We start from the raw sequence: 13005 nt of genomic DNA on the forward strand, positions 1-13005 counted from the left end.
ATTATGTGATTCTGAGTGTATGACCCTTTCTGTATATGTCTAAAATGAGCTCAATACGTGTGTTGTTGGTTTTTCTTGAAGTCTTCAGTCTGTTATGCAAAATGTCATTTAATTAATATTAAAGAAAAATTAAAGAAAAATCCAGAAATTAATCATATGATATGCTAAATAACTATATGTTACTATTTAAATTATAGAGTAAGGAACTATGTACATGTACAAACTGCCAAGGCTTAAAAGATAAAAGTAGAATTCACATTCAGTAGGAATAAAAGGCCTCAAAAACGAAATTGTGTGTTTTGCAGTAAAAAAAAAAATACAGCATTTTCCTTAGATACATTGTGTTAGATATTAACAGGCAAACACATCATCTGAATAAATTGGATTTTGCTGAACTGCACACACATTTTAAAACTAGTAATGTCTCAGTTTTAAATAGACTGCCACCATGATTACGTTTCAACACTGAAAAAAATCTTAGCTACAACTGCCGTTTTTGCAGGCCACAAATAGACAGAAATGTTCACTCAGCCAGGATTTTGTCAATTAACACACATGGTGAAACCTGTATTTCAGATTGCTGTTTTCAAAAGTTACAAAAATCAGGTTCATTATTTTAGATATGAGGAAAACGTTTAAGGTAGGGATTTCCATTCTTTAAAGTCTTTTACATAAGCACATTCTTGGTTATGATGCTAAAAAAAAAATAATAATAATAATTGTCCTTTTAAAAAAAGTTGCGCAAAAATGTGTCATGTTTCAAGTTAGGCTTCTGGCTTAGGCTTGTGAATGAATGCGTTTAAATATGATCGGCAAGGGATGCAGCTTTCTTTTTATATATGGAATTATCAAAAATGATTGGTTTTATTAAAAGAAAAAATTATTAATTATAAAAAAATTATTAAAAAATAAGGGCTTTTAAATTCATTTTTTAATATTTATAAAGCTTAATACTCATACTCTGACCTCCTAGCATTACAATTTAATTTAAGTTGTGGTATATCACATAATGAGGATATTTGCATATGGAATTTCACTCTGCGAAGGCGTAAAAAAACTAATTTTTCTAAGGATTTACATGAGATATGTCTAATGTCCAATCTCTGCAATTTGTAGAGAACATTCTGAGGATGATTAATATGTTACAAAATGACAGGATATTCATTTTAAGTGCCCCAAATGTCAAAGTCGTAATTGGGTAAATTTCACTATTTAAACAGCATTTTTTCCATTTACAGTAGCTTTTAAAGTGACTTAGGCTTCAGTAAATGCATACATTTAGGTATAAAACAAAGAGCTGACCTTTATATTGCTTCAAAAGTATACTGCACACTGCTTATAATTGAAAATATGTATAAAGCCAGCAGAAGTTATTTTCTTAACTCCAAAACTGACAAACCGGAATAGGATTGTATTCGCACACACACAGAATAGCAGCTGTGAAGAGTTAAATGTCAGCTCTATATTTAGAAGCATAGCATGGCATCCAGAGCAAGGTCTGCGTGTTACCTTTTTTTTGGCAAAAAACAAGCACTTTATGCACTCATGTAATAGAAAATGATATGATGGTATATGTGAACTTTGATTAAACAGATAAGCTTTGCCACATTTATACAGCACTAATGCTTACAAGCTGAGGCAACAAAATGTGTATATTTGCTAAAAGGATTTTTAGCCCTCTCAATAGTGCTATGTACCTCCTATAACTTTGTTTATGCCCAGTTGCTACACACAGGGGTCGATAGTGTTGACAAAAGTGAAACCTGTTTCAGGTTTCCCTACTGTCAAACTGGCGGAAGGAGGCTAGCTCCTCCACAAATTAAGGCTAGTTAATATGTATTTTGCTCTCTCCTTTTCTCAATCTTTTTTTTAGCCTGTCTAAATTGTCTGTGAAATAGCAATGAGACATTTAATTGGCTATTCAGTGATACTGTTTTAAATATTGTTAGCATTAATAAAATGAATAAATATATAGGTTTTATTGCTGCCCATCCTGTTTGATGAAATTATGACAGGATCAGTAGTTTAGATTGTTGTTCTCTTATTTTGACCTTTAACCACATCGCTGCTAGAGGTTTTCCCCTCCTGTGCTGCAATGTGGGATTTATCATTGTTCATGACGAGCTCAGCTCGTCATAAGCACACGACCAGAGTACTGCATGACGAGCTGAGCTCGTCATGAGCAGGGAAGGGGTTAAGGTGAATTAAATGTGGGTAGTTTTTTTCTACAAGTCTTAGGTGATAACACCATTATTGTAAGTTTTGCAAGGGCATTGCTAGTTTTTTTTATTAGCTAGTCTGTGTAAATAAACTGAGAGTCCTTATTAGAGCTGATGTTGCATAGTCTGGATCATGAAAAGTAGAACGGAGGGAAGATGCCCATGTGATCCTTAGGGAAAAAATGTTTTGAAGGAAATGTTGTTTTATAGATAAGATCCATGTTATATTCGCAGTTTTTGATTTTCCTGCTGCTCCTATAACATGAGAGCATGGTCCTAATCGTACAATGTAGGTATGTAGGTGCTTTTTATTAAGAAGAATCATTTTAGAAGTGTCTGCAGTCCTGTACAAGCAAATGTAAAATTTATGAGCAAAAGTGTGGAACATTTCCTTTTTTTTTTAAAGAGTTTTCAGCAGATAGACTTGAATGGCAGAGGATAATGCTCTCACATTGAAGTTAGTGAGGATAACGAAGAGTACCCAATTGAAGAGACTAGAAGTACTGCCTTTGCCTTAGTATTCTATGAGAGTGACAGTGCATTCTAGATCACAGTAGTCCCATGGCGTCTGGCCACTCCCTCGAAGGTTGCAGGCCATCTACCTGTAGTCCCATTGTTAAATACAATGAATTGTTTTTGTACTATATTGAAGGAAACTAACAGTTGTGTCAGGTTTTTATATCACCAGGTTCTGCAGGATCTTCCAGAATAAAAGGAAGAGTCATAATAACCTGCAGAACAATGATTTAAGCTGAGCCCTAATTCCCATCAGTGACAGCTACAGATGAAGGGCAGACGTCTTGGAACTACAGTCCCAGCACCCAGAAAGTAGCAAGGCTGGACAGCGATCGCCAGCACGCCATCAATGGCATCTCCAAAGCATCGAGCTTGCTCCATCTGGCGTCGTTGGACATCAGACAAAAAGGAGGAGCTGGTTCCCTGGTGGAAGAGGTGTGGCGCCGCGGCCAGGGCGACTGACGCTGGAATCTGGGGACCACGGTTCGATCCCCGGCTCCGGCGGCAGGTTAGCCCAGCACCATGTGACTCTGGGCAATAGCTCGCTTAATCTTCCCGACGGCCCCCCAGCGCCTAGAGACCCTTACGGGTGATTGTGCGCTTTACAAATGTGGACTTTACTTTACTTTACTTTGTTTGCAACAGAACCAGAGTTTCAGTGCAAAAGAGTGAAAGAGAAGGATCCCTGTTGTTGAAGGCAGGGCTGGTTTGAGGCTTCAGTTTTCTACCTGTCATGTGCTGGTAACCTCTGACAGCGCGCGGTCCCTTGAGCCCCTTGGCCTGAATTTTGGCCACCCCCCTTTTCTTTGCTCCAGCGGAAGGGCAGTGCACCGGAGGATCCAAGATTTGCAAAAGGCACTACATGGTGGTACCCATGTTGAAAGGAAAAATAAAATGAAAGAGCAGCCCGAGGGTCCTCTGACACTGAATAAGAAGTGTTGGAGCCTGAGAATGTAGCTGCCATCAAAGACCTCAGGGAATTCCTTGATCCAGTCTCAATTAGCATTACTAAAAACCCCAACTGGTGGTAATTCTTTTAGGCAGACAGATCTCATTGGGATAAAGGCAGATATGTAGATCACGTTGATGGAACCAACTTATGAGCTGGTCCCCTTTCACCAAGAAATAGATTTTACCAGGGATGACTTTCCCTTGGAAGTCAATCGTGCCCCAGAAATAACCCAGCAACTCAATAGTCACCCCACCTTGACATTTTGGTCTAATGTTTGGCTTCAACAGGGTGACTTTGCCCAGCAGATTATGCTCAGAAAATGTTTTTGGGAATAGAGTTATCTTGGCCCCAGAATTGAAGAGCATGCTCATTGGAGCATCATTGATCCAAACTAGCTCCTGAGGGCCATCACTAGCATTCCCTTTGAATGGGAGAATATTGACTCCTTCTCAATCGTCTTCATAAAGATCAACTTCCCTGACTTTTTTATGCTCGTTGCCCGTTCTGCAGCTCTTTAAGACGTGACCTTTTCTCTCACAAGTTTTGCACATGGCCTTCCAGCCTAGGCAGGCTTTAACCTGTTTACTGCGGCGTGAATTTCACAGCGGTGCGTGCATATTAATGATTGGGCGTAGTTCAAACGGCCCCCGGCCATCCTCTGCACATGCTCACTGTGTCGTTGGATGGCCGGGGGACGTCTGACGCACACAACGGGTTAAATTTAGCCATATGGCCGGAGTTGCCACACCTGAAGCACTTCCCTTGAAAGTTCTTTGTGTTAAAGGGCTTTGAAGTGGTGCTCGATTTGGGTTTAACAAATCTATCCACCAGCACATTGACATTAATGTTATCACCTGAATTGTCTTTGCGTATTTCAACACACGCTTTTAAATGCTCATGACTTTTGGCTATGGTCAGCACTTCTTGAAGTGATGGCGTGTCTTTTTGCCAGAGGGCGTGTCTCGTTTTGTCGAGGGGACAGCCCAACATAAACTGATCTCTTAAGCGCGCCTCTAAAGCTGCACCAACATTGCAAGGTAGTTATGTACTGTTCCACCAACTCATCCTGCCTTTGCATTCTTCTCCCGAAGTGATATCGTTCAAGGACAGTACTCACTTTGGGGAGGTAGTACAAGGAAGTACCACAGACACAAGCATAATGTGTGAAAACCTTCTTCCACTTCAGCCACGAGAGAGGAGGAACTCCTGGAGATGTCAAAAAGAAGGGAGGGGCTTTGACATTTTGCATTATGTATGTACTATGGGCCTTATTTATGAGAAGTGACGCATCGCTGGTGAAAGTGGCGATGCATCACTTCTCAGTGCGCCCTCCTTGTGACATGATTGATACGGCATATTTACTGTATGACGCATCATGTCGCAAAGAGTTACAGATACGTCAGTATTTCTGACGTATCTGTGTGGCGCAAAAGTGACGCATTGCTGGAGTGTGTCACAAAAGTGACGCAACTCCAGCAATGTTTCACTTCGTAAATATGCCGCAACATTGCACATCTTTAACGCCACTGGTGCATCACAAAAAGTGGCGCAGCGGTGGTGCAAAAGTGATGAAGAGGCTCATAAAAGACCCCCTCTGTTTTGACCTAGTTACTACTTAAGGGTGATCTACAGTGATCTGCTTACAGTGCGCAATATCCACAAATATTATAAGCTGTGCGCATCAGCGAAATTGCGTGAAACTTCAGCAGTTAAAATTTAGGCCAACAGTCCCAAAACTTTATTTGCTGTGGGCATCAGCGGAACCATCAGCCCGATTACTGATGGCACATATTTATGCAGGGAGGAGTCACTTTAGTCTGGTGCTCAATTACATGTGTAGATGTGAGTCTGGTGGTGCCAGAAAACTGAAATGCACATATTTGTTTACATACAATTTCATGTATGTCTGATTCATTATTCCTATTACAGCGCCTTACAGCGCCTTCTACCTTGAGAAGGCCCATCCTAGACCAGTATGTGGACAAAACCCATGCCGACAAATCAAGGACAAAGGGATTGGGACATGGTCTAGGGACACTAACAACAAATCCTACATCAAACCTCACGTTTAACTGATGGAGCGCTATGAGCGACCTGAAGCGTAATACTGAGAAAAAGTAACCTGGAGAATTGCTGCAAATTCAAGTAAATTAAAAAAAACTAATAAAGAACTACATAATCACAACTGTGTGACCCGGAAGGCGATTATTTCTCAACATAGCCCTTCTTTGCGATCACCTTACAGTGCTCAAATTATCATCCGCGCTAGAAGAAATGGGAGTCTGGGGTGTCTCGTCACAGAAGCTCATTTACATACAAAGGGGGTACAGCCTGTTCACAACGCACAGCACAACTTGTTTACGTACAATGCTTGTACACAGAACTGGGTAAAGTCATGTTTTTTTTTCATTTTCTTTAATATATCCTGCACCTCGCTCTCTTCTTCTCTTTCTCTCATTTTATCATAAATTACTCAATTTCACTATTGCTTTATCAGCACGGCAAAAGTCGGGGGTGGGGGGGTAGCCACAGTTTAAGGGGTCCCCCCACTATTATCTAGAAACGGGACTCAGTTTCACCTAGATCCTTAGTTTGCAACTGGTAATTGTTACTTTGTACCCCAGCACTGCAGACACAGGCCTCTGAGTGTTTGTGTGAGTGGTGCAAGAGAGGAACAGAGAACTTGACAAAATTAGCCCTTCTATTGCTTAATATATTGTAAATGTGAAACAGTTTGGGGCTTAGGGGCTGGATAAAGAATAACGTCAGGAAACAAACGCAAATTAAAAGTACATTTTATTTATTAGCTGAAAACTGTTTAAAAATGTAATTTCCAAGTTCCACATCTCTGTTTAAAAATATTTACACTTTCAGTCAATTCAGAGTTTAGTTACAAACTGATAGTGGGAAAAACATATGATGTATAAAAACTATAACCAAAAAATTATTTTTACATTATTTTATATTTCTTGTTTTGAAACTGAGTCTGCTGCTTACAGTGGCTCAATTCTGGTAAAAAGTAGAGTTTGGCGAGTCACAAAATGAATAGGGAGAGCCAAGTCGGAGAGGAGCCACGGGTCGCACTTAGTAATAAGGCCTGAGTCACGAGCTGATCCATCAACCGATAACAGTGTGTAAAAGATGCAGCAAACGTTACTTAAAAACAAGGTATGTGCTCTTTTCTACCTGAAAATAGGTTATTTCTTGAACACCTGTGCTTCGCTTTAGTTCATTACATATACTGCAGTGGCATTTGTTAATAGTAGTACCTACATTTTACCAATGAAGCTTCCATCTCCAGAGCTCTGACAACATGTCCACTCTGGGTGTGTTGGGTTTATGCGTTTTATCACTAATCCGACAAGTTAGCTGAAAATACCCAGTCCCAGTATTGTTCAGTGTTGCTTTTACAGGTAGTGTGGTCAGGTGTGATTGAATGTTTTTCTTTGTATCTCTTCTTCACCAACTAAAAATCAAGAATTTTTCTTTTCTTTTAATCCACATTGTGCTTGTCTCCCACTGTGTATCCTGGTACATCATGTCACTTTTCTATGTGTACGGAAGTGAACAATCACTGGAAACAAACAAATTTATAATTCTGCAAATACTGTTATCTGTTTTTCTTCTTTACTGCTAGTCAGGTCTTGTATCAACTGGTATTTCAAAGTCCCACATAATTTGAATTTTATCTTTTTCAGTAATTCATTCCTCTCACAATAACTGCACTGTTCTGCTCTTGTCTATGTCCTCAGATGGGTCAATATTATATTTGATGTTCTTAAATTCTTTTCGGAATCTCTGCATCTCTAGCATTATTTCCATGTGAGTTAAATGAAGGAGTGTATTCACTGAGGGCTGTGTGGGATCGAAAATTGACAAAAGCCCTTCTCACTTTCATTGCCATTCTATGTTTTCCCCCTGTGTGTGTGTTCGCTGATGACTTTGAAGGTGTGATAACCGACTAAAGCACTTTGCACATTCACTGCACTTGAATGGTTTTTCCCCTGTGTGTGTTCGATTATGACGTTGAAGGTCTGATAACTGGCTAAAGCACTTTGCACATTCACTGCACTTGAATGGTTTTTCCCCTGTGTGTGTTCGATTATGACGTTGAAGGTCTGATAACTGGCTAAAGCACTTTGCACATTCACTGCACTTGAATGGCTTTTCCCCTGTGTGTGTTCGCTGATGTCTTTGAAGGTGTGATAATTGACTAAAGCTCTTCACACATTCACTGCACTTTAATGGTTTTTCCCCTGTGTGAGTTCGATTATGACGTTGAAGGTGTGATAACCGACTAAAGCACTCTGCACATTCACTGCACTTGAATGGTTTTTCCCCTGTGTGTGTTCGCTGATGTCTTTGAAGGTGTGATAACCGACTAAAGCACTTTGCACATTCACTGCACTTGAATGGTTTTTCTCCTGTGTGTATTCGCTGATGACTTTTTAGATGTGATAATCGACTAAAGCACTCTGCACATTCACTGCACTTGAATGGTTTTTCCCCTGTGTGTGTTCGCTGATGTCTTTGAAGGTGTGATAACCGACTAAAGCACTTTGCACATTCACTGCACTTGAATGGATTTTCTCCTGTGTGAGTTCGCTGATGATACCTTAATGAAGACGAGACGCGAAAACTACTGTCACATTCACTGTAATGATAGAGTTTTTCCCCCGTGTGTGTTCGCTGATGTCTTTGAAGGCGTGATAACCGACTAAAGCTCTTCACACATTCACTGCATTTAAAAGGCTTTTCCCCTGTGTGTGTTTGCTGATGACTTTGAAGGTATGATAACTGACTAAAGCACTTTTCACATTCATTGCACTTGAATGGCTTTTCTCCTGCGTGTGTTCGCTGATGTTTTCGAAGGCTTGATAACTCACTAAAGCACTTTGCACATTCACTGCACTTGAATGGTTTTTCCCCTGTGTGTATTCGCTGATGTCTTTGAAGGTGTGATAACTGACTAAAGCACTTTGCACATTCACTGCACTTGAATGGTTTTTGTCCTGTGTACGTGTGCTGATGAAGCTTGAGTAGTGATGACAAACTAAAGCTCGTGCTGCATGTGTAGGATTCTTCTTTCTTGGTTAGTGTCTCTGGGTCGAGTATATATTTGTCTACATCCCATGACTGCATTTCCTGATGGGCCAACATGGCTGATAAAACACTTGTGTTTTTCTCACACATTTAATATGTGTGTGGTATTTCACATGTTTGATTTCTGTTTTAACAATACAATGCAATAGACACCAAATATTTGCCACACTCCTAATACGTAAAATGTGTCTTTGGAGGCGATTGGGCCTTTAGATTGGATTATGGCTATGCACGCTTGTAGGTAAACATGTATCTTCCTTCTGGACGGTGCAAATTGGGACAGTCTGTTGTATTATAGATAGACAAACTCCTCTTTCCTTTACCCGTCAATTGTCTGGCTCCGCTCTGTTGGTCTCTTCTCTGGTTACTGTGGTTTAGCCAGAAAGAGTTTACAATTCTCCTAGAGCACGGAATGATGGCTTTTCATCATTTTAGAAAACAGAGCACTGTGGTAATCACATCATACCGATCCCATGATCAAAGCTGGTGTTAGGCACTTGTTTATAAAGGAGGCGGTTTGTTATTGTTGTTGCCTTAATTTTCCTAAGGTCATTTCTTCGTCTTGTAGCATGGAGGTGCACAGCTCAGACTCTTACAATCACTGAACTGCCCTTGATACTTCATCCAGGATCTGTCAGTTTGTGTGCAGGTTCCTCTGTCGCCGACTGCGCTGAAGTTTTCCTGAATACTGTAGCTCATTATTTCTGCTATGATTGAAGATTTACAGCATTTGCTTCATTATTGATGGTCATTTCATACATTCAAGGCTTGTTTTCTGTTGGATGTAAAGATATTTAAAATTACTAAATTGAAACATAATGTAATGAGAATTCACAATGTTTAACTGGTTGTAAAAGACATTTCGGGGGAGATTTACCAAATCTCCATGCATTGCAGCGCAGCCCCCCCCCTGCGCGCGAGGCTGCGCTGCGTGGCGCAACAGGAAGGGAACAGGAGAGCACCATATTTTCAAAGATATGGCTCTTTCCTTCCCTTTCCCTTGCGCCGGCACTGATTACAGCGGCACTGCATCAGGCACACACCTTAGCACCAGAGCGCTAGGGTGTGTGTGTGTGAGTCCAGCATCGGTTTTGTACAGGAAGAACATCCTTCCTGTACAAAATACTATGTCAGACATGAGGGAATGCTTTTCCCAATTTGTATGCGTGTTGCGCAGTGCAGCACGCATGCAAAGTCAGAAAAGGAAGGAGAAATTAAATCATTTCTCCTTTCTTGTGTCTAGTTTAAAAGGGTGCAGTTTTCTCACGCTAAACTCAATCTACTGATTTTGGTAAAATGGGTTTAGCATGAGAAATCTTGGGTAGTTGCACGGGAACGCCCAAGCACCCCCCTTGGCAGGCCCCAATGTGTGAAGTAATGTGAAGCAGTGCTATGTGCTGCTTCACATTACTTTTAAATTATTTCCAGCGCTAAAAAAGCTTAGCGCTGGAAAGTAAATTAGGAAAAAAAGATTTTGCGCTGTTTTGTGCCACTTTTATGATGCAAATACGGCGCAAAATATTAGTATATCTCCCTCTTCCTCTTTACCGCCTTTAAAAATTAGCAAGAAATATTTCATCATACACAGATATTTAACTAAAGGTTCTGTTGATCAGGTGATATCTTATTAATGTCTGAAAAGGAGGTGATTTACCAGTGTTCACAGAGTAACTGAGCAAAGTAAGGGTGCTCACGAAGCACCCAAGTGCTTGAGGTATAGCTTAAGATAGACGCATATGGTCAAGATTTCATTTAAACAACAATAGAGTTTAGAAAAAGAGATGGATCAGGCTGGGCTGCAGAATTTTCAGTAATTCTTCATGAAGTATACAACAAAAGTAACTCCATTCACACACTTCTTCTCGTTTCTTTCCTATTTACTTAAGATCCTCTCAAATACCAACTCCTGTCTTTACTCGCTGTTCATAAGTCACCTTTGACACTTTCAACAGCTCCCTTGGTTCAAGCATTTCTGGTTTCTTCTAACCTGGAAGATTGGAACATTATTGTAGTTTGAGGGGGGTTTCCTATCGCCATAACATCTGTCCATCTCCCTGAAAGTAGTGCAGCTTACAGAGCCTGGTTCTGGCCCTGAAAGACAACTTTAAAAAGCAAGTCTTTAGTTCTTACTAAAGTAAATAAAGTTCTGTAATATGCCGCTCCTTCCAGGGCTTTTATGTAAAACAGAGCGAGGGGTTCACTGTAAGGCCCTTCCTTTACATTATAAGCGCAGATAAGGCAAACAAACGTTGATTCATATAATTTAATATTTAACGATATCAGTAATTTAGTACTTATGGAGAACCCATCACAACCAATAATTTACCTGACATATCCACGCAGCAGATGTGGGCATATTACTCTTTTTCCCCCCTTTTCCACCATTACATGGCATCTGGCATGACGTTGTCAGTTTGGGGCCCAGGATGCCACTTTGTGACTGGATGGTCATTTGGCAGAGCGGGAGGAGGTGTCAGTTATCCACAGGTGATGCAGCATTTCTACCTTTCCATATTTCTCATTTTCTAGTTTATCTCATTTCCTGTCCTTCGGTCCCTCTACTGCCCTCTGGCTGCTCACTCATTCTGTAGGGTTCATCAGAAGTCAGATAACGGCCTGATACTCACTAAGTATGGGCATATTTTGCTAATCTGCTGTCCGTAAATTCGTACAAAATCGCAAAAAAGTCTGCGAATTCGCGGATTTTCCCGCGAAATCGCAGATTTTTGGGCGATTTCCATCAACTCAACTGGAGTACTTTCTACTGGCTAATCAGTAAGTGCTACCTCGTTGGGTAAATGTATAATGCTTTTCCTACACTGCAGCTGCGTAAAGGGCTAGAAGATTTGTCTCCACTGACCATGTGTGCCTGTAACTTTGCCACCGCGCCAAAAGGCGCAGAGGTCCCTTGAGTGAGCTGTCCATCATAGTTGGGAAAGGGCGAGAAGACGTTTGATACAGCTAGTGTGTGGTGCGGGGCTTCTATGCGTGTCAACATGCCTCTTGTGTATAAAGGTTCAGAGAGCGAGCAATGCAGCAGGTGAGGAGAAAGCAGCCTCCTGGTCACAGGAACTACACGGGATTGTGCTTGAGAAACTCACGGATTCAAAGACCTCCCTCGAGTATTACTGCTAATTTTCGACGGCAGATATGGGATTAAAGCACACTTGCCCATCCTCGACCGTGCTCACTAATGTTTTAGGCTGATTAAAAGTTACTGAATTTGAGCTTCAACTCGGGCACCGGCTTTATTTATATCTGTAAGTGCTTCCTGTTGAGGTTTAATTTTTGTGACAGGAGCTTCGTGCCAGAATGAATCCTGCCCTGTATAGTTATCCACAAAGATGCCACCATGTTGTGCAATACCTCTACTCAACTGGAGTACTTTCTACTGGCTAATCAGTAAGCGCTACCTCGTTGGGTAAATTATAGTGCTTTTCCTACACTGCAGCTGCGTAAAGGGCAAGAAGATTTGTCTCCACTGACCATGTGTGCCTGTAACTTGCCACCGCGCCAAAATGCGCTGAGGTCCCTTGAGTGAGCTGTCCATCATAGTTGGGATTGGGAAAGGGCGGGAAGACGCTTGATACCGCTAGTGTGTGGTACGGGGCTTCTATGCCTGTTCACATGCCTCTTGAGTATAAAGGGTCAGAGAGCAAGCCGGGCAGCAGGTGAGGAGAAAGCAGCCTCCTGGTCACAGGAACGGGGATTGCGCTTGAGAAACTCAGGGACGCAAAGACCTCCCTCAGGTATTACAGCTAATATTCGACGGAAGATATGGGGTTAAAGCACACTTGCCCAGCCTCGACCGTGCTCACTAATGCTTTTGGGCTGATTAAAACATTACTGAATTTGAGCTTCAACTCGGGCACCTGCTTTATTTATATCTTTAAGTGCTTCCTGTTGAGGTTTAATTTTTGTGACAGGAGCCTTGTGCCAGAATGAATCCTGCCCTGCATAGTTATCCACGAAGATGCCACCGTTTTGTGCAATGCCTCTTCTCAACTGGAGTACTTTCTACTGGCTAATCCAGTAAGTGCTACCTCGTTGGGTAAATGATAGTGCCTTTCCTACACTGCAGCTGCGTAGGGCCAGAAGATTTGTCTCCACTGACCATGTGTCCCTGTAACTTTGCCACAGCGCCAAAAGGCGCCGGGGTCCCTTGAGTGAGCTGTCCATCATAGTTGGGAAAGGGCGGGAAGACGTTTGATACCA

At 41.4% G+C, this 13005-nt stretch overlaps 1 protein-coding gene across 1 annotated transcript in view; it reads right to left on the reverse strand.

Moving 5' to 3' along the window:
* Positions 1–6466: 6466 nt before the first annotated feature.
* The window catches only part of LOC144808003 (uncharacterized), a 53239-nt gene continuing 46700 nt past the window's right edge, over positions 6467–13005 (reverse strand). The window contains exon 4 of the mRNA XM_078673572.1: positions 6467–9565. Within this exon, the coding sequence (XP_078529698.1) occupies positions 7582–8880 (1299 nt within the window). The 5' untranslated portion in view covers positions 8881–9565 and the 3' untranslated portion in view covers positions 6467–7581. The remainder of the gene's footprint in view (positions 9566–13005) is intronic.

The sequence above is a fragment of the Lissotriton helveticus genome, chromosome 1_2, assembly GCF_964261635.1.
Source record: "Lissotriton helveticus chromosome 1_2, aLisHel1.1, whole genome shotgun sequence".
NCBI classification, from domain to species: Eukaryota; Metazoa; Chordata; class Amphibia; order Caudata; family Salamandridae; genus Lissotriton; species Lissotriton helveticus.